Source organism: Pagrus pagrus (assembly GCF_965226575.1).
Source record: "Pagrus pagrus genome assembly, chromosome: 6".
Classification (NCBI taxonomy): domain Eukaryota; kingdom Metazoa; phylum Chordata; class Actinopteri; order Spariformes; family Sparidae; genus Pagrus; species Pagrus pagrus.
In genome coordinates, this window is record NC_140190.1 from 10,775,510 (window position 1) to 10,795,933 (window position 20,424).

Here is a 20,424-nt window from a genome sequence, read left to right on the forward strand (position 1 = left end):
AGCATAGATGGAGGATAGTGTAATAAGATTTGTTGTGTTAAAACTAATAGACTATTTCCCACCCAAAAAATGTTTTGCAAATTGCAATCGTGTTGTCTGCCTCTGAAACTGTAAAAAATGTCCACGCCGGCAACAACATGTTTGGGTCTCTGATCTACACGGTGTGGCTCTACCCCCCTTGAGGTGATTCATAATCACTTTAGTGAACCCATGACTTTTCATCCAGCAACTGGTCAAAATGTAATGCGTCCAATAATTTGGTTTCTGACCAAATAGCTGAAAAGGACATTTCTTTCATTTTCTTCTTTTCTCAGCTGTACTTTGTATTTAGTTCTTAATATAAATTGCCAAAATAAGATGGTGGACACTATACTTTCTCACTGAACATCGTCACTGTGAGCACGTTGCCTTGCTAGCATTAGCATTTAGCCCCAAACACCACTAATCCTTAGGACAGCCTTCACAAAACAGTTAGCATGGCTGTAGCCTCTCCGACTTGTTTACTGAAGATTCAACTGGGAGATGTATTTATGCACATCAAGCCGTGGAAGTGCTCCAGATAGCGCTTACCCAACACTGCAGAAAATAAATAGGACATCAACCATTTCTGCTTAATTCAGGATTTCCTGCTGTGTAATCAGTTCCGAAAAACCACTTAAAAAAACATTTACAAACACTACACTGTCTGTGCCGAGCCTGTCCTCGTCCTCCACCCACGCACCTCTGATGAAGTTCTGCTCGGCCAGGCTGTGGATGCTCGCCAGGTGGCCGCTGTGCTCCCTGCAGTCCTTCTCGGCGTCCTCCCAGGTGTGTCTCCGGCTGAAGTAGCGGTAACAGTGGCCGTGGAACTTCCTCCATGTGTGCTCGCAGCCCTCTGTGTCTGCAGGTGTATACAGGTGGAAGAAGAAGGGGGGGAGGTAATTGAGACAGACAGTGATTAGTCAATAGAAGATCCACAAGGGAAGAGAGATGTGGGTTTTTTTTAATCATTAAACACCCACAGCCGACAGATGTAAAAGGATAATAGCATTGCATAGGAAAGCAGTAGGATGATTCAGGTCTTGGAAGAGGGATAGGACCATTATTTTTTAGTGGCTCTGTTTGTACCCACACACGGCAAATCCCTCCTGTCTTGCAGCATATAAGATCTACATAATGCTCCCCGCCCCTGTGCCTCTCCTTCTTCCTTTCTTTCCATACTCCCCTCTCGCTTTAAGTGCCCTTTGTGACACTCGATCCCTCCATCTCTCCCTGCGCCATCTCCTTCTCTTTGATTTGACTTGGACTTTGAATCCACAGCAGAGGCAAGCCGGCGGTGAGACAGCTTAGTCCAGTGAAAGGGCGTTTTAATCTATTCAAATGACAACAATCCTTAGAAATTGCTTCCAGTGCACAGCGCTCACTTGGTAATTAAGCCCTGTCACAGTCCTGTCAGCACACCGACTCTCCCACCGCTCATCCCTCCATCCCTTCCTCCTTCTCCCCCTTCATCTCTCTCATCTATCGCCCCTCATCTGACTGGGGGTTAGCCGTGAGCCGCACATCTCAGATGCGATGTGTGCTTGCGTGTGCAAAGATGTGTGTGTATGTGAAGATGTATGTACAGTTGATGTGGTTCGGGCTTGATCTGTCAGCTAAGCCACCTCTAGTTTCCCCCCTCCCTGCAGTGTACGGATCAGGGAGAAGGCCTCAGCTTTTCCTCCAACAAATCTGAAGCGACACCAGTAAATTGGGCGGTGCAAATTGGGCCGCATGGGGCCCTGCTTAGTATGCAGAGAGATGCAGTTTTGGCGATGGAAAGAAGAGGAAGAGAGAAGAGGAGTCCACTATGAAAGCCGGTCTTTACTGTAACGTAAAATAAGGATCTCTAAACCTTCGTGCTGCACTGAGAGTGTAAGTGCTTTTCATACTGCTAAGCTCTCCTCCATTCACTACGCTGTTAAAGTGCATTTCAGAAAATACAATACACTGGGTCATCACAACATTGCCTCCTCAAGTGAAGCTACATTTAGTCTCCCTCGCTGAGGTTTCGTAAAACTCACTCAGTCTGCTTTGAATCGATATGTTTGCCGATTCAAGAAGTTTTCTATATTTTCTTTCCTGGAGCTCAGTGCGTTGTAGCTCAGAGGCGGCGCACGAATGCCTCCGATGAGGTGTAAAGGTGACAAACGCACTTACAGACGGTGAGAAATGTTGATGAGCTACGTGCAAGAAAGCCTACGTTGTGTTCGACACGCAACATAGCATGTTACAATACAGTTGCGTCTCGTGTTCAGGGGGTAATGTCTTTGTCATGTCTCATACAGAAAACATGAAGCTGTGACGGGTCAAAAAGCACAGATCACACGGATGAACGCGTCGCCGTTCCAACATTCACACATGCACTACGGCTGCAAAGAGTTATGTTCGCGCACATCCGGGAAGTGTCTGCTCAGTTTTCAGCAATTTAAGCAAATTTGAAATTCATCGTTTATCCACTGGCCTGTTTGACATGCAGCCATTAGGTCACATACTGTGGGTCTGGTGGAAATGGAGCCCTACAGTAAAATAACAGCCTGGTTTTTACTTGATGATAACATTTTAAGTGATTATCAGTCTGGTTTTATAGCTGGCCACAGTGCCATTACTTGCTGCCACGGTTGTAACAAATGATTTAATTGGTGCTTTGGACAGAAAACAGCATCGCGTTGCCATGTTTGTGGATCTTTATCAGGCGTTTGATTCAGTGGACCACAAACTGCTACTGATCAAACTGAGGAATGCTGGCTTTGGTCCTTAGACGGTAGATCAAACTCAGTGTGCATATGCAGAGGACCCCGAATCTGACTTCCTTGAGTTAACTAAAGGTGTCCCCCGGGATTACATTTTAGAGCCTTTTTTGTCGTTTATTCACACGCTCCCTCTGTACAACAGGCAGTGCACGAGCTTCAAAAGAGCTGCTCTGCTGCGCTTACATTTTGTTTAAAACGCTCAGAAAACAAAGCTCATGATCTTTTCAAAAGCTCGCTTACTAGTACTGATGATTTTAGTATGTTCATGTTTGATGGTAAATCCATTAAAAGAGGTGTCAACGTAAAAGGACTTGAGTACATGGATAGATGATTAGCTTTTAATAAGTGTACGTGTTGTCGATTTAGTTGGGAAGCTCAAAGTGAAGATTGGCTTCTGTTTTAGAATAAAACTTGCTTTACTTTCAATGGCAACAAAAAACTGGTGGAAGCTACATTTCTGCCTGTAGTCGAGTTGTTTTTTTCAGATTCGACAAAGCAAGGTATCCCAACAGTATTTTTGGTATCTGTACCGAACCTGGTTGTTTACTTACACAAATATAAAAAAAACATGTCAAGCAGGAACTCGCCGTATTTGAGCAAAAATAGGTTTGACTAATGACTCACAACAACTGCAAAGGAGGCTCTTGCATATTTAAGACGTGGATCAACATCTCTTTGCATTTCTTTGCATATGAAATGAGGTTTATCTCGCCACGGATATTTTGAGAACATACTAAATCCACGTCAGACATAAAAAATATGACAAAACCGTCCTTGAAAAACATTCCCGTCAGTCATCTGACTAAACCGAATTTACCGTGTACTTACAAGCACTGTTAGGCCGAGAGCTGTCACACAGCAAACTACAGCAGTGAATCACCAGCTCAGTGTTTTTGCTTTACTACTAAAGTACTACTTTACATGCACTTGATGGTTTGCACCGGACAGTTTGTTTGTTTGTTTGTCTGATACAAAACCTAAGCACCTCTTGAACTTCCTGTAAGTGAACTGCTGCTATTCTGAGTCTTCTGAGCAGTGATGTACGTTTCTCTGACGCTTATTGTAAATGCAAATGTGGAGAATTGCTTCATTACTTTGCCTGCTCACATTCCTCTTGATAGTCTGGGGATTTAATGTGATGACCTCGAAACACGCTAATGACATGAAACCCAATTAACCACTTGAACATTTTCAGCCTCCTCTGGGTGGCTCAGTGGCTCAAAGGTTCGCCCTGATGCCCTAACAGCCAGATGAGCCTGGGTTTAACTTCCCATTTGGAGCGCACTCTTCATTATATTATAGATTTCCTTTCACAATGCACAGAGGTAACACTCATCTACTCACACTTCTGAATATGAGCACGGCAGCTGCATCAGCAATCAGTTAATAGAAGGAACTGAAAACATATCAGTAAAGTTCAGTAAAGACAAACTTTTGGAGACTTGTGAAAACACTTACACATGAGCTCTGTAACTCTAAAATCTCTTTTACATGTAACAGTTAAATTCATACAGTAACATACAGTTTGGCTGCCTATGGCTGACATCAATGTTATGGTAGGTACACAAATAACCTGTCAGGATGCAGGGACCACTGAAAACCATCTATGTGTGCTTTGTTTCATCAACATTGTGATTCTGCTTTATTAATAGGGTCATCTTATCTCAAACTAATTAATTTTTCATTAGCATTATGGGAATTTGGCAGCTTTACAACAGGAATGGGACAATATAGAAAACTAAATATATAAAATGACAGATAAACTCAGAAAAAATAAAAAGTCCCTTGCAAATATTCATTTGACCTGTCATTGGTCCTTGTCTTATGTGTGTTGGGCCGCATTCAGACAGAATTAAGTGTTGTGGTTTGTACGGTGGTGTGAGAGTGAATTTTAACCTCCTCTGCGGATCCAGAAGGTAGCGGTAATGCAACTCATATGCAAGGCATATCCTTACGGTAGGTTTTAAACTGGTGCACAAGACCAAATTGAGTGAGTACACATGGAACATAACGTTACGCAGAAAGGTCCATTATCTCCCCCCTTGAACATTTAGCCATGCTACTAGTGCGCCAGTGACCTGTCCTGCTAATGCCTTCCCCATAGCAGGAGCCGTAATTCATCACGCCGGTCCTGACTGTTCATATTAAACAATGAAAAAAACACACATTACTCTCAACAATTAACCAGGATGTTAGGCCCATCATTATGGTGTGTTTTACTTTGAGCGACTACACTTGACATCATATTACCCTCTATTTACTGTGTACTGATCTGACATCGGCTGTGGTTTTTATTTTGTACCCACTGCAGTCCTCAGCTTAAACACATACCCTCACTGGAATGAATGGGAGGAGTGGTGTTTTTCACCACAGTGCTGTCATGTTGCAGGTTGTTTCCCTCAGTTTGTTTTGGTACATGTGAAGAAACATGTTTCAGGAACCACAAGACCCTGATCAAGAATTACTGCTAATGTTAAATAAACAGACTGGACATTAATGGAGAGGTTTGTCTGCATCAGAATCAGCATTTTGCAGCCGTACTCCTCCTCGTAGCGGCGGCAGTGTGCTTATGAACGGAGAGCAGTAGATTAGCATTAGGTAGAACAATGTTACTGCTGTTGTCACTGGTCTTGCGGGAACACAATCAGTCACTGCTGCTGTAACGTTCTCCTCTGCTGACTGCGAACTCTTTCACTCTGGAAGCTACCTGCTCGACATGTTTGCGCACATGGCAGCTTGTACCATTGTATTAGCATTAGGAGCTGGTCCAGTTTGGCACATGAGGGTGGACAAAGGGTTGTTATCTACAGAAACAGGGACAGGTGAGTCAGGGTAGATGTTACACAGGCAGCAGAATACACACAAACAAAAATATGAACATCTGTAAATTAAACATACACAACTTCATCGAATCACTGACTGCTGTGGGGTCCAGACTGGCAGTCAGCCCAGAGTATGTATAAAGTAGTGTGTAAAGCTAGTGCTGGCCACATTAAAGCCTTTAAAAGGCTCTAAAATGACAAACTGCAGACTTGGTGTGATTTCCACTTGGATTACATCCATATGTGAAGCAATTTAGTGTCCAAGGAAGACAAGAAAGCAAAGACCGACAAACTAAGTGCATCAAACAGGGTACAAAACAGTTCGAGGACAGAAAAAGGAAGTGAAGATGGAGAGAGAGAAAGAAAAGCAGAGATAAAAAAACAAACGGGTGTGTTTTCTCCCCCTCAGATATTCAACCTAGTCTCTGCTGATTTCTTCTCCCACTCCCTGACAGCGAGGCTCAAAGCCCGACATCACATCAACCTCTTCAAATATTTAGACATTATTCAAGTCGTCTTCTTTTACCCGTTTCCCCCCCTGTCAGGCGGGGAGAGAGGTGGGGGGTATGTTTCAGCGATTAATATTCTCACAGACTTTAGTGAGCGGCAGTTAGGAAATAAAAGGCCATACACTTCCAGCTGACTGATTGGGTCGTTTATCCACATCACCGAGTGATATTTCTACTGCTCTGCTTTTTTTAGATCCCCTGAATGATGAAACGGTGCGTGTGTGTGTGTGTTTGCACGTGTGTTCGCTGCCATTTTGCCTTCTCCCCGTGTGACTCTTTGAAGGCTGACAGCTCGGTGTGCCATTTTCAAGAGGGCAGATGACAGCAGTCCAGAGAGAGAGAGGAAGTGAGAGACAGAGAAGGAGTTAGAGACGTAGGGAGAGAGGGAGAATCTGCTGATGGCCGGCGTCAAAAGGTGAGAATGTGAGGAGAATGTGAGAACGGCTGTGGAATTATTAATGGCTGCCATGAGTGCGGTGTTGATTAATGGAACATCCTAATAGTGTGATTCTCACAATTAGGACTAATGGATGTTACAGTAAAACAGCTACAGAGCGCAACATGAATGACTGATGCCAGTCTGAAGGCTCATTTTGCATAATTAGCCCACAGACGTGTCTTCGCAGATTGATGCTGATGGAGGAGGTAAAAGGGAGGGCAGAGAGGCCCTTACAGTAAATATGCAAAGAGTCAGTCCAGTTTATTCAAACAAGTGAGTTTAGTTGTTTGGTGTATTTTGCCTGTGCTCTCAGAGAAGAAACTGCTGCAGGATGCATTAGTCTGGAACAAGGGTGGGAGGTGTGGGAGGCTGTTAGCCTCGACCACAAGAGGTGCAATCACAAAGTCAGAAGTTGTGTTATTTACATGTGCTGTGCTCTCAGCTGTCAGCCTTTCTGTCGACATTCGGCTTGTTAGAATTCAACTGGGGATAGAGCGTCTCTGGAGTGCTGCATGCAGTCGGTCACCGGGGCTGAGCTAACATTGCTGTGTGGAGCGGCTGCTTGTTAAACCACAATGTCTCAATTTCTTGTTCTACACATTTAAAATAAGTAATATGTTACTTGTTTAGCCGAAATAAAATCAATGTGTTAATCACTGTATGCAACTGATGTGAGACTGAAAAGGCCAGAAAGGCTAGACACCCGGCTCCATAACGCGCCGCATCATATAAAGGTTTAAAAGAGGTAATATTGCTATTGTGCAGCTCTCATCAAAAATTGAACGAGGCAAGATGTCTCACTCCGTAGCTAAGACGGAGCGTTCAAACTGAGAATTTTAATATTTACAATATTACTGAGGTAATAATTCAAACTCAGAGATATTTATTTTTTCCATAACTGAACAAACAAGCTGTTCCCAGAAGAAAATAAGGTTCACAGAACACTGTTTGAAGCTAGAAAGGTGGCGGGGTCCGCCAAATATGCATGCATTATTTAGTTTGTTTGTAATACCATGGGACAGTGCTTGAAGTTATCACTTGTAGAGCTGATCTTTATAATAACATCAATTTATAACATATTTCAAGTGTATCTTCTGCAACAATGAAGTTGAAGGTAGGGAAGGCGATCCTGGAGAAGGACAGTTGATTGTTGAGTCTCATTCCCAGGTCGTCAAATATCAACACTTTGGGTTACAATTTTCGGCCCAAATAGCGACCCAAACCCTAGAAATGAGACTTAACAATAAACCATCATCCTCTAGATCACCTTCCCTACCTTTAAAAAAGGACCACAGCCTTGTGTGATGATCCGTGGGTAGGGGTTTCTCTCCTGCCTGCAGCCTGTGTGTGTGAACACAAGAATAAACAAGTAATAACACAACCACAAACAGCTGTGACACTGTCTTTAATAGACTATCAGTGTGTTTTGTTTCCAGATTTCGCTTACAGCGCAAGGAGAAAACAAAAAAGATGCCAAACCATGCTGCAAATCATGGACCGGCTGCAGCAAAAAGCTCAGCGCCCACTCTGTCTGAACAGCCCTAATGGTTAACATGCGCTCCCGAGAGGAAGTGGGCAGCACTTTGGGGCACTCTGGGTGCTCCTGCCTCCTGCGTGTGTCTGCAGCGATATGGGGAGGGCAGAAAAATAGTACCGGCATTCACGGTGCGACAAAGGGTGAAATGTAAAAGTGCTGGTACTGTGTACCGGTGAGTACCAGACCACTTCAAGCACTACCACAGCAGGAGGGACCCAAACTGGAACAAGGATCTGGTGCAGTTTAACTTCCTGAGTTTCTAAAAAGGGTTTGCTGGAAAACTTCCTGTGGTGGAAATAATGCTGGGATGACAGATAAATGAAAGATAAAAAGGAAGCACAACACCACAAGCCCGACTTCCTAACTAACTCAAAGTTTTCACGGGGAAAACAAAGCGAGGGAAGTACAGAAGCATGCTAACCCTGCAGCACGGCTCAAAGTCCTGTTTAACACCCCTCCATCAGAAACGTTCATTAATGCACAGCAGAGGAACAAAGACTCTCCTCTCTCCCTCCATCTCTTTCTCTCTTTTCATCTGCTGTAACACCTGGCTCTCGCGCTTCCTTTCTCCCTCTTTTATTCACAGTATCTTTTCTTCCGGCCGGCGCCTCCGTCGCTCAGGAGAAGAGAATGATGGTAGCTTCAGGAACGTTGTCTAATTAAGCACCTTGGATGAGAATAAATAACCCCCTCAACTCTCCAGCCTTCCTGTTAAGAGAGAGAATTGGCAAGTGTTGAGCACAATGGCATATGGAGTGAGAGTGATGTCTTGCCGTTATTGCGTTTGAATCGCCTCTGCCAGGAATAGGCGAAACTTCAGTGATATTGTGTCTGTGTACCTGCCTGTGTGTGTGTGTGTGTGTGTGTGTGTGAGTCTCTCTTCAGGAGACAACTGTTGGCGAGGTAAACCAAGAAGCTCAAGGTTCCTCTCTTCTCAGTCTTGGCACGTGTCCCTCTCGACATGTTATTAGAATGCATGAATCTTCATTAGCATTAATAGCCTCTAAAGACCCGCGGGATGCACAAAAATTAATTTTGAGCCAAGCCTCTGCTGAGTCGCAGGTTTAGACAGCGGCAGCTGAGCAGAGAGGCATTTAAGCAAAGTTTGCGAACTCAGACGCCTGCTTTCTCAGACTCTCTGTCAACTCTGAAAGCTCATGCTGAGTCACGAAACCACTCTGACAACAACAACATCAAAGAGAAAAGAACAAACAAAGAACGAGGGACTTATATTAAACAGCAAACTGCAGCTTGTGGACCAGATCAGCGAGCGTGGTTAAACAAGAGTGTGGAGAGGAGGTACGCTTGGACTCTGCTCTAACTGACAAATGGGATTTCAGGAGTGGACACCTCTGGATCGGAAGCAATATTGGCGTGATAGAGGCGAAATGACTCATCTGTTATCCAAAACCTTTTGCGACCCGGATCAGTACAAACTCTCCACTTCCTATGGCAACTACAATCACTGCAACACTTTGAACATTGTTGGATGCCCGGTGGACAGTTATTGAAAAGAAAGTTATCAAAATGTATGCAGTAGAAAGATAAATCGTCTTTTTTTCATTCCACTGACTCTCCCTCCTTGTCTAAAACAGGCGCCTACATTAACAAGAAGGCAACTCGACCTCCAGCAGTTCGGTTAAAGATCTGGGCAGGTTATGCTGGTAGTGGCGAATGTAGCCTTCAGCAGAGATGAGGAGCAGGCTACAGAGGTCTCGTAAGCACACTGATTTCTATCTCGACACTGCGAGACATTCTTTCCTTTTTAGACCTTTAGTCTTCAAAGTCACATTTATTAAACTTCACAAAGCTCCATCTGAAGCCACAAAATGCTTTTTACTATTTTTCTATCAGACCGGATTTGTTAAAGATATAGGAATGGTGTATTTACCACCAGTGAAGTTTGATTGATTTTGAGTAGCTAGCTGGCTCCGAGCCGCTCATCTGCAGAGACCCCTGGCAGCAGATATTATATATTGTGCGTTAAAACAGCTCACTTCTTTTTTAAGGGTAGGGGAGAATTGTGGTTAAGGCATATACACCCTGATTAAGATATGATTTGGGTTAGGCGATTCAAAGATTGAGGTAAGGTTGGGAAATTGGGTCTCCTTTAAAGCATGTGAAAGTGGTTCCTGGGCCGACTCAAGATCAGCGTCGTTCAATCATTCAGTTACTCCTAATGACTCTCAATTACCGGTAAATTGCCTTCACTGTAAGCATGAAAGGATGCGTGAAAGAAAAGGTCGAATATGAAATGAGTTTGAGTCAGACAGCCATAAAAAGTGCACAGCGGCGGAGTGACAGAAGGACTGTATCTGGTGCTTTCTGAAGAACCTCCCACCGCTGTTAGTCAGCTCAGTCTGCTCCCCTCCTCATTAGTCTCAGTGTGTACTCACACCACATCGTCTGCTGCCTGCCTCCAATCTGCAGCAATGGTGTTGCTGTCGGCGTCGAAGCGCTCTCAAGTCCTCCTATGTGTCTGCCCCAGATTCACCCGCCGTCCTCTTTGGGCTTTGGGAGGATAGTTGTGCTCTACTTTGCTTTAGGATCTCTGAAACACTGTCGAGTTTTTGTTTTCCTGTCAAAAGCAACTTACTGCTGTGTCTGTGCGAATGGATGTGTGTTGAGTGTGTGTTTGAAAATAAGTACCTCAGCAGCATGCAGGTGGAATAAGTGAGCCATTCTGCTCGCAACAATTTGACTTGCACTTGATATACATTGGTTTCAATGGATAATGGTGACGTATAATGGTCCCACTGCACTGTCTGAAGGCTGCAAACCAAACAAACACACCCATGCTAACTCATTAGCATGCAGGCCTCTGTGCGCCGCTCAACCAACAGTCGCCACTCACACTTGCCTTTAGTGGCCTTGCACCCTGTTGAAGGACGCAGAACTTTTCCTCCCAAAAAGTCGACTGAAAATGAATAAATATGAAATATTTGACGTATGTAGGGAGGCAGAGGACGGAGGACGGAGGAGGTGGAGGGAGAAGATGGATGAAATGCTGGCAACGTCTGTGAGTTTAGGGGCGAAGGCAAACACATTCCTCACAGATAACCAAGCAGCAGCCGGACACCTTGGGATTAATTAGCAACACAATCCTTTTAACGCAGGCTTTCTGTTTCCAATTTGTAGATTATTTGTTCTGTTAGGAAACAAAGGGAGAGATAGAGAGAGATCAAGAGAGAGAGAGAGAGAGAGAGAAGTTATTTCCTGTAGATTGGATTATTGTTTTATTAAACTGGCTGTTTTCTAACCGCAAGTTATTGCACCCCACTGTAATTTAACTGCTTGAAATCGCAGTGATCGATTGTTGTATAAGCTGCTGTTGAATAAAAAGAGAGGAATGGCATTTTTTGATGTTTGGAAAGGTGCAGGGGTAGGTAGACTGAGCTTTCTTTGCTTGTTTGTGGCAAGTAATGTATCAGCGTGCCACCAAAGAAGAAAAGAAATTGGAATTGGAAAATGTGAGTGTTTGTGGGAGCTTTCCCTATCTTTGTGAGGACAAATTTGAGTTTTAGACCTTGGGAACTGTTTTGGGGAGGTGAGGGCATATCGGTGTCTTCAAAGAGGGTTAAGATTGTATTTTAAATGTATGGTTTCGATCAAGGTTGTCATCGCAAAAGACTCAGGTAAGGGGCTGAAGAGCGCTTTATGTCAAGGAGGATCCTCACAAGTGCGAACCGTATGCGTGTGTGTGGCTGTGTTAGCTGAAAGATCTCCAAATTCACCGCCCTAAGAAGCGTCAAAGCATCACACAAACTACCACACACACACACACTCGCACGCAGCCACTGCAAAATAGCAAATGCGGCCTGCACACTCACACACACAAACACGCAAGAAGAGTGTGACAAAACCTCCCGCGGCGCACCAGAGATGAGAGGCACAGAAAGATGCAAGAAGTGCAGGGAGTGACAGCAGAAAGGTAGGGCAAGAAAAAAAAAGAAAAAAAAAAGGAAGGCAACATGAAACAGAGGTGTCTACAGTAGTGGAATAGCAAAGTCACAAATCCACACTTACACATACACATTATGTCGTCTTTCCTCCCTCGAAAGAGTGAACGATGGATTAAAAAAGAGTGACTGGAGGAAAGAAGCTGATGAGAAGAAGCCAGCTAATGCTTCCTCTGTCACTTTTAACTTCAGTCGGGGCTGTGAGAGATTTGGTTTCTGCCTCCGCTGATTAGGCAGCGAGCCAAAAAAGCAGCAGGACGGACTCAACAGTGCTGGGATGGGGGGGGGAGAGTGACTGATGTCTTTGTCAGTCTAATCACAACTGCCTTTTCTTTTTCGACAAATACCCATTCATTACTGATAACTGTTGTTAAAACAGCCACACGAGGATGGATTCAGTTGTTTCCCACAGCTACAACTACAAAGCTGATTATTCAAATAATACGAACAAAGCTGAAAAACTTTATCGACTAAAAATCATCAATTTCTAAAGCTCATGATTAAAAAAAAGCAAAGTATGAAAACTCGTTTGAAACATTTTAAAATAATTCTCAAAAATCAGAATAACATGAGTTTCCTCCACTCTCTCAGTGCATTCACTGCAGGACCTTCAGCCCCGTCAGCTCACTATTATTGACTCTCAGATGGTCACCATGGTAACAGGCCAGAGGGAGCCAGCAGCCGACCGGATCTACCCAGCATCCGTGGCTGTTAGCTCACAACGCGCGCACCTGAATGTGCCCAGACACACACAGACACACACACACACACACACTCGCTCAAAAGTACACAGCAAATGAGACAGAGAGAACCGGAGCACTTTAGAGAGACAGGGACCAATTGGATGACATTTAAATGGACGCAAGCCTCGGCGGAACGAAAGAGTTCATTTCCACTGCTCATGTCGTGGTTCAGACCCCCCCCCCCCGCGCAAACACACTGGATATCAAACTGAGATCACACCAAAAAAAAAAAAAAAAAAAAATCAGAGCAATGCCTGTTGCGAATTGCACTTTTCACAGCTGAATCCTATATTTCTGCAAGAACGGGGTGGCGAGAGATAAAAGCGACAGGAAAACAGAGATCTCAGATTTACACCATCAGGCCTGCTGCTCCCAATCAGCCGTTCAGGCGGTGACGCAGCAGGAGAGGAAACGTCCGCGCAGCTCTGGTGCATGTCAAATGGGAGGCGCTACGGAGAGATGTGTGTGTGTTTGGGAAAGAGGGAAGAAATGCCTCGATTTAAATAAGCTGCATATTGAAGTTAAACAGTTGAACACAGCCGAACACAGCAACCACATGTTCTGTACAGTCTCTCCTTTTCCTGTTTTTAATGTTTGTTTATGTATGAACCGCGCCACAGGAGGGGCATGAATATTAAAGCGGCAACCATGGCCACAGGGAAATTACCTAAAGCAGCTACCAAAGTTACATTTGCTGTGGTGAAAGATTAAAAAAGTGCAGCTAAGATTAAAGAGGCACTCGAGCACTTCCACAAGTTGGTGGACTTTGAAGAAACAACTTTTTAAAAAAACATAAATGATCAAAGTAAAGCAGGAAAGGCACAGATATCCTGACTTTTAGCTCCGAAAATGTGTCCAGCACCAAAATGAATGGATCCTACGTTTCCCAAAATGCAACTCTAGCATATTTCGTTACACCCTTCCCGCCTGGGAAATGCCCGAATCTTTCAAGCTCGGCTACGTCAGTTTGTAGCTGTAGAGGTTTCCCTTTTCCAAAAAAAAAATGTATGGTCGCCACACCCGAGCTGAGATGACCCTGATGACATCATTACGACATCATCAGGGTTATTTTCTCAGACTTGACACAGATGCTCCAGAGCCAAAGAGGACATGATAGCAATATAAAACAACCAAGGGGTCACTAAATCAAAATTGAAGGGCAGTGGTCCTAACCTTTGTGTTAGACAACAATCTATTCGTGACCACTCAGCAGATCAAGTACAGTCTGTCTTGGTGCTGGGAGTTCATTCAAAGAGTGTTTTTTTGTTGGCCTGAAAAGAACTGTCTACTGTTTCATACAAAAAGATCCCAAGGTAAAAGAAAAGTCTGAATAAAAAATAGCATCTTCCTGTGCTCCAGAAACACCTGCGCCCTCTCCTCTCCTCTCCAGTTGATCCTCTTATTTATCTATCAACCTTTGGTGAGGTCCAGACCACCAGGCTGGGATAAGACAGTTCAGCAACATATGTTACTGCAGAGATGTAAACAAAGGCAATGAACTGGATAAAAAAAGAACAAGCTTTCCTCAACGAGTCAGCTCAAGCAGAAATGTGACAGCTTAAGTCAGCAGCTGATGTCTAGTGTGCCAAAACTACTGTAGTTCAGCCAACAAGCCTGCGCACAGGAAGTGAAGTGAAAAGATAATTTGGAGCTTAGTTTTTTGTTTCTGTGAACGTGTAATTTTCGCTGTTAGCGGCTGCCAAAACCGCTGCCGTTCCTATAGCATTTAAAAAGTCCTGCTTCAGTCTGCTGCCTGGCTCTCTTCACGCCCTCCTCTCTCTATCGATTGCTCTGCCCTCAGAGCCCCAGATCAGAGCAGAGCAGCAAAAAGCAGCGTGAGACACTGGAAGCCAGACACACAGTGAAAAAGACAGATATTCAAAGTCATAACTCTTCGGAGAGTTGAGGTCAAAGGTCACGCTGGCTGAGCCCGTGGCTTGGTTTTATGTAATTCAGAGCAGTTCAGACTTCTAAACTTTCCTCATCATCTCCTAGAAGTCTCTCTTCGTCCATCCAACTGTCTTTCTTTGTTTTCATTCATTCATTTTTAATTGTGCTATTTTGAATCTCGTTTTTTAAGAGATGTACAGTTTGAATTATTCAGTAATTGCAAACTCACGTAGTTATTTCATTCCCATTGCACCCCTTTACCTTTATTAGATTCTGTGGCTCATTATTGTAAGTTTTAATTTAAAGACAGTATGTGGAGGTTTGTCAGTATCAGTATTTCTGCATTAACATGCAAAATTCAGGATTTCTAAACAACCTTTGGCAGCAAAAGTAAGCAGGTCGTATGCATTTTTTCCCCAATTTTTCTCAACAGTAGGAGACGTGAAACATTTTGGGTGCGTGGGAACATACAATCAAGGTGAAAATTGCTTCAAATCAATCCACTCATTTAAAGAAATCTCTGCGTTTTTCTGCTGGAATTGTCAAAAGTCCAAACAATCAACAATATTAGAATGTTAACAACAGCTGTTGGGTTTTCTCACTGTTGTTTTCCACTGACGTGTCGGCCATGTTTTTATGTAACGTGCAGTGTGTGAGCAGCCTCCTTCACGGCCGCCTTCTCACAGGGGAATTCCCATAATGAGAGACGAACCAGCTGGACGCAGGTGTTCTGTATAAACCTGATACATTATTCCAATGGGCTTCCCTCCTCCTCTTCCTCCTCCAGCTCTTTGTTTATATTCATCCTCCCTCTTCCACCTTCTCCTTTCACACATCCTCATTAACTCCATCTTCCTCACCCTCGCTGTTTTCTCTCTACCTCTGTCCCCTCATTGCCGCTCTTCTCGCATCATCTTATTCTCCTTTGCCACCTCCTCATCACTCCATTCCCTCGTTTATCTTCATCCTGCTTCCTCCGCTGTCACAGCACCTTGCTTCTCCACCTTCTTTGTCTCGCCTTTCTCTTTCTGCACTTCCTTGTTTTACTTCCGTATCTATTTCTGCCACCTCCTCAATCCTCTCCTCCCTCCTCCATCTAGATACTTCACCCCATCCTCTTACTTTTACTTTGCTGCTTCTACCCATCACACACCTCTCTGTTGAGTGAGCCGACAAATAAAATGAAAAAGCAGAGGTTTATTCCACATTGTTACCCTTTTCACAAGTAGCTCCTCCGTAGCTCGGCAGACAAAGGCACACAAAGGAGTTGATCTCGTCAATGCAGGTTCCTCCATTCTGGCATGGATTGGACTGGCAGTCATCGATGTCTGGCGGGAGAGAGAAAGAGAGGGTCTGAGTCAGATTACAAACAGACACACACTTCTTGCACACCCTTTTGTCAAGCGGCTACTTTTTTAAACTACCTGCCGTAGCTTGTAACTGAACAAACCCCTGAGAGATTGAAACTTTTGGAGAGATTAGAGGTGTTTCTGAGAAAGTTATAATTAAAGCCAATTGATTGAACTTCATCAGCAAGCGGGTTGGGATGCACTGAAGCGCATGATGCTAATTGCAATGTGTTTGCAGGACGTGCCGCGGTTCTGCTGTCAAACCGGAGCCGCAAGAGCGAGGGAGAGTGCGGAGTCGGGTGTAGGGTAGAAAAGGAGAATTAATCCAACCATTAAGTTGGATGAGCCTCCATCTTCTGCTCATAAAGATGCACTGGCTGTCTCGCTAGCAGCTAAAAAAACAAGGAGATGCAACCAGTCAGATGGTATTTCTCAGTCTAAATGTTTGCACACACTCACATGCAAATTCATATACACACACACACACACACACACATTTGGCAGCTTCGTTGCAGGGGTGAGAGTTCCAACTCTGTTGCAAAAATGTTAACTGTATTTCTCTGGCTGATCTGGGCCTGGGGGCAAAATCATTAAAACTGCAGCTGGTATCCCGCAACTGAGAGAGAGTCCCTGGAGGCTTGGCAAGAGGTCACAGGAGGAGAGGGGAGTGAATGGAAATGGCGGAGTCTGAAGAGTGAAGAAAGATGCGGGGATAGAGAGTTGCTCGAAATACACAGAGAATAGCGGTGTGAAGGCGAGGTAATGAAAACAAGGGCGGAGACGGGGGGAGAAACGACAGAGGTGATATGATGCTGCGAGTCTGGGAAGTTGGCAAGTTTCAGGGTTGGATTACAGGGGCTTTGCAGGCAGACAGCGTTTTGGGGCGGAAGAGTCTGTTCGGATAAAACAGCGTGACAGCTTCATTGCTGGTACACCGCTCTGGGCTGACTGATATTAAAGGCTGAATTAGATGCAGGAGGTAGAGACCCTGCCAGAGTTGGAATGAGATGGCATTAGTGTTGGTTTACCGAACGGGTTCTCAAAGTGGGGCCTGTGGGCTGATGGCGGCCCTCAGAAACATTTGATATGACCCCCGAACTGACATGAATCTTATGCATCATATTTTAATCGCTCCATTTTTCAATGCTTTCACTTTTAATAGCCTCCATTCACACCTGTTAATAGGCTCATTTGATCTGGAACAAGGGAAATATGATCCTTTGTTGCATTTTAGTTCTGATCTTTTCATACTGATGTTTTACAAATGAAACAAAAGAGGAGGAAACATAAAGTTACACAGACTGACAGCTAACTCACTGGTCGGTCAGTTTTGCAGATTGTTATCCGACATTAATCAGACCTACGAAGAAGGAAATCAAATTCCATTGACTAACAGCAGTTCACGCAGCACTTTAATACTTCTTATGTGTATATTTATGCTCTTTGGTGTCAAAAACAGCTCACAGAGAAATAACTGATTATAAGCATTGTTAGACTGCAAATCAACCGCATGCTATGAATAATGACACACAGACAGAGACATCTTGTGCAGTAATGGTTCAGGGCCTATTGCTGTGGGAAGTCGGTATGCTTATTCTAATCCCACATCCAAGTCTGATGGCACCCGATTTTCTGGGGGAAACAGTCCGGTTTTGAAACAGCATCTCCAAACAAGCGACGTCCTTAATACACTCGCATCAAACAGCGGCCCCCTACCTGTCAGGTCATCAATGCTGTAGTGCTCTATTACAGTGGACAACTCTGCAGTGTAATGGGGCATTGTGATAGAAAAGACAACACAGAAAAAAAAAGCTGCATGGTTGAGGAAGAAAATAGGAGATTTCAGAAAAAAATGGATGAACTCGGAATAACAGCCAGTCTGTCTGACTCATGATGGGGTGGGAAAATAAAACATAAAAGAACAAAATAAAAAAGCAGGTACAGTAAGATAGTCTCATACAGAAACACAGAAAATGTGTTTAAAGATTGGTTTAGATAATCTGACAGCAAGGGGAGGGCTGATTCACATTTTTATGATGACAACAAAGGCTTGATCACGCCGCTGATTTTATACCAGACAGTTGCATAACGTCTCCACGGGCTCTGGAGAAAGCTTTTCAAAGTTTTGAAAAAAAAACAAAAAAAACCTTGATGATGTCAAAGTGATGTAAGGAGGGTTATCTACGCTTGCGCCTGTGTTATGAGCTGGTTTTGAATAAAAGCTGGACATTTAGGAGGCAGAGAGTGTCGAATGAAAGACCTAAAACGCTGGAGGACCACTTTAATCTTCTTGTATGCGTGACCAAGAGCTCTGATAGTTGGGAGATACATGACTCTAGATTGACATCAGTACCATGTTGGTAGACTACAGCATTATTGATAAAGCCACTGGTAAAGAAAATTAACTACATGAGGTATCCTGTGCCAGCCATGCAAGCTATGTAAATCATGGACCTTTATTACAGCTGAACATAATATTATCATTAAAGTTTTAAGGCTCCAGTCTCTGAAGTGCTTGATCATGCAGTGCCTCGCGGTGAAGAGAGGCCATGCTGAGTTAATGGTGTTAAATAGTGCGGTATTGAAGGAAAAGGACAAACAGCAGAATAGAAACTTCTTGAGCCAATTAATCTGCCTGCAGAGAGTCCTGGTATGATGTGATAACATTAAGTAAAAGAAATCATGGTTGAAAGAAACTCTTTCATCATTTTAGTGTTCTTTGACAAGAAAGTACACCAATTTTAAAACCACCTAAATTTACTTTAAGAAAATCCAGTGCAGATAAAAAGTGCAGCTGGACAAAACCGGACCTGAAAAGATGCATAAGATTTACAACTACATGAAAACAGATGCCCGAATCTCCTCAGAGGAGCTCCATGTAATTGAAATATGATGTATGATGAATGATAGCCACTGAAAATATCCCTCCCTTCACACTGTGAACCAACAGATGAGCAGTTTGCCAGTGCAGCTGTTCAAAAAAAAAAACAGCTACTGGGCCTAATACGAGCCAGCATCTGGCCTCATTAAGGACTGTAGCACTGAGGTAAAGAGTCGAGGAATTTTAGGAGCACTGCGCTCAATAACATACAGCTCTGAACATCAGCTATTAGAGGGGACACAGTAGGTGGGTGGACATTATGTGCATACTCTAGACATTTGCAGCTGGAATAGACTAGACTAGACTCAATTTTAAAGATGTCAGAAGAAATTTAAGACCAAAGGTAATGGTAATGGTGACCACCTTCCTCACCTCCAGTCAAACGGAACGACGAGAGCCGGAGTGCAGCAGCTCCGTCCACTCAGCGTCCACTCTGCCCTACTGGCTTAATAAGAGAACCGTCCAAGTTAAGCAGGTGGCCGCGCGCGTGTGTGTCTTTGACTGTATTTGTGCCTTTCGTATGTGTGTGTCCACCAATCTCTGGCTCACTCCCCAGTACAACAAAATCAGGCCTGGGCACTAGTGGGGTCTCCGGGGAGTTGGGGAGAGCAGCGCTCCACTTATCTGCTGGCAGAGAAATGGATGGAGGGATAAACAGGTGCCAGGCAATGTGGTAATTGCTGGGTGCAGCTAACACACTAGCGACGCTATCAGCCTTCCTTTGAGCCAACGTTATTAATTTGAATCTGTCAGGAGAGGCAGCAAATTAATGTAAAAGTTGATGTGGTTAACAGAATGGCAGAGGGGATATAGATATGAAATTGGGGTTTAAATGTGGTTCACCGCTGATTGAGAAATACGTCGTTTGGACGGGGGGGTGTTTGATTGCAGAATAAATATGTAACTTGTTGTTTATCCCCCGCCTCTCTGTTTGTATCTGAGGAGAGCTGACGAGTTTGAGGACAGACGAGGGGGAAATAGAGATACAGAAATATGGAGGAGGAAAGTGAGAGAGCAGCCAGACAAACCGGGGGTGGTGTCGGTTGACAGAATATCTGGAGGCTTACTGCAGGCATGTGTCGAAACCAGGGTATGAATAATTGAAAAGGGACAGAGAAAGAGATAGAAACACGGAGAGAAAGAAGGAGACGGAGAGCAAACAGAAATCGGATGGGAGAAGGGCCTCGGTCAGCCGTTCCCCATTTCCCTTTTGGGATTATTTGTCAGTTCAATAGATCAGATTAAATTTCTATTACCTGTGTACTCGACCAGAGCTATGTCCAGCCCAAGATCAACTCCATCACCTGCCCACTCCCCCCCCCCAAAAAAAACATCCACCATCCCTATGTCCTCTCTATGACTTTGCCACCTCTGGAGGGCCTTTTTCTGCTTTACAACAGTGAGATTTATGCTTTCAATTCTCGCCCGAGCCACTCCGTTTGTCAATGCTCAGGCCAAATAAAAAGTAAACAGCTCTTTTTTCCATTTTGTAAATGAGCCCTCAACTGCAATCAGCAATTTCAC

At 44.1% G+C, this 20,424-nt stretch overlaps 1 protein-coding gene across 6 annotated transcripts in view; it reads right to left on the bottom strand.

The window, feature by feature from the left end:
- Window positions 1–20,424, bottom strand: part of ncanb (neurocan b) — a 182,673-nt gene that overhangs the window by 19,933 nt on the left and 142,316 nt on the right. For all 6 annotated transcript variants that reach the window (XM_084354923.1, XM_084354927.1, XM_084354926.1 and 3 more), the window contains 2 exons: window positions 15,885–15,998; window positions 722–880 (listed from right to left, as the gene is read on the bottom strand). In XM_084354923.1, the coding sequence (XP_084211049.1) occupies window positions 722–880; window positions 15,885–15,998 (273 nt within the window). The remainder of the gene's footprint in view (window positions 1–721; window positions 881–15,884; window positions 15,999–20,424) is intronic.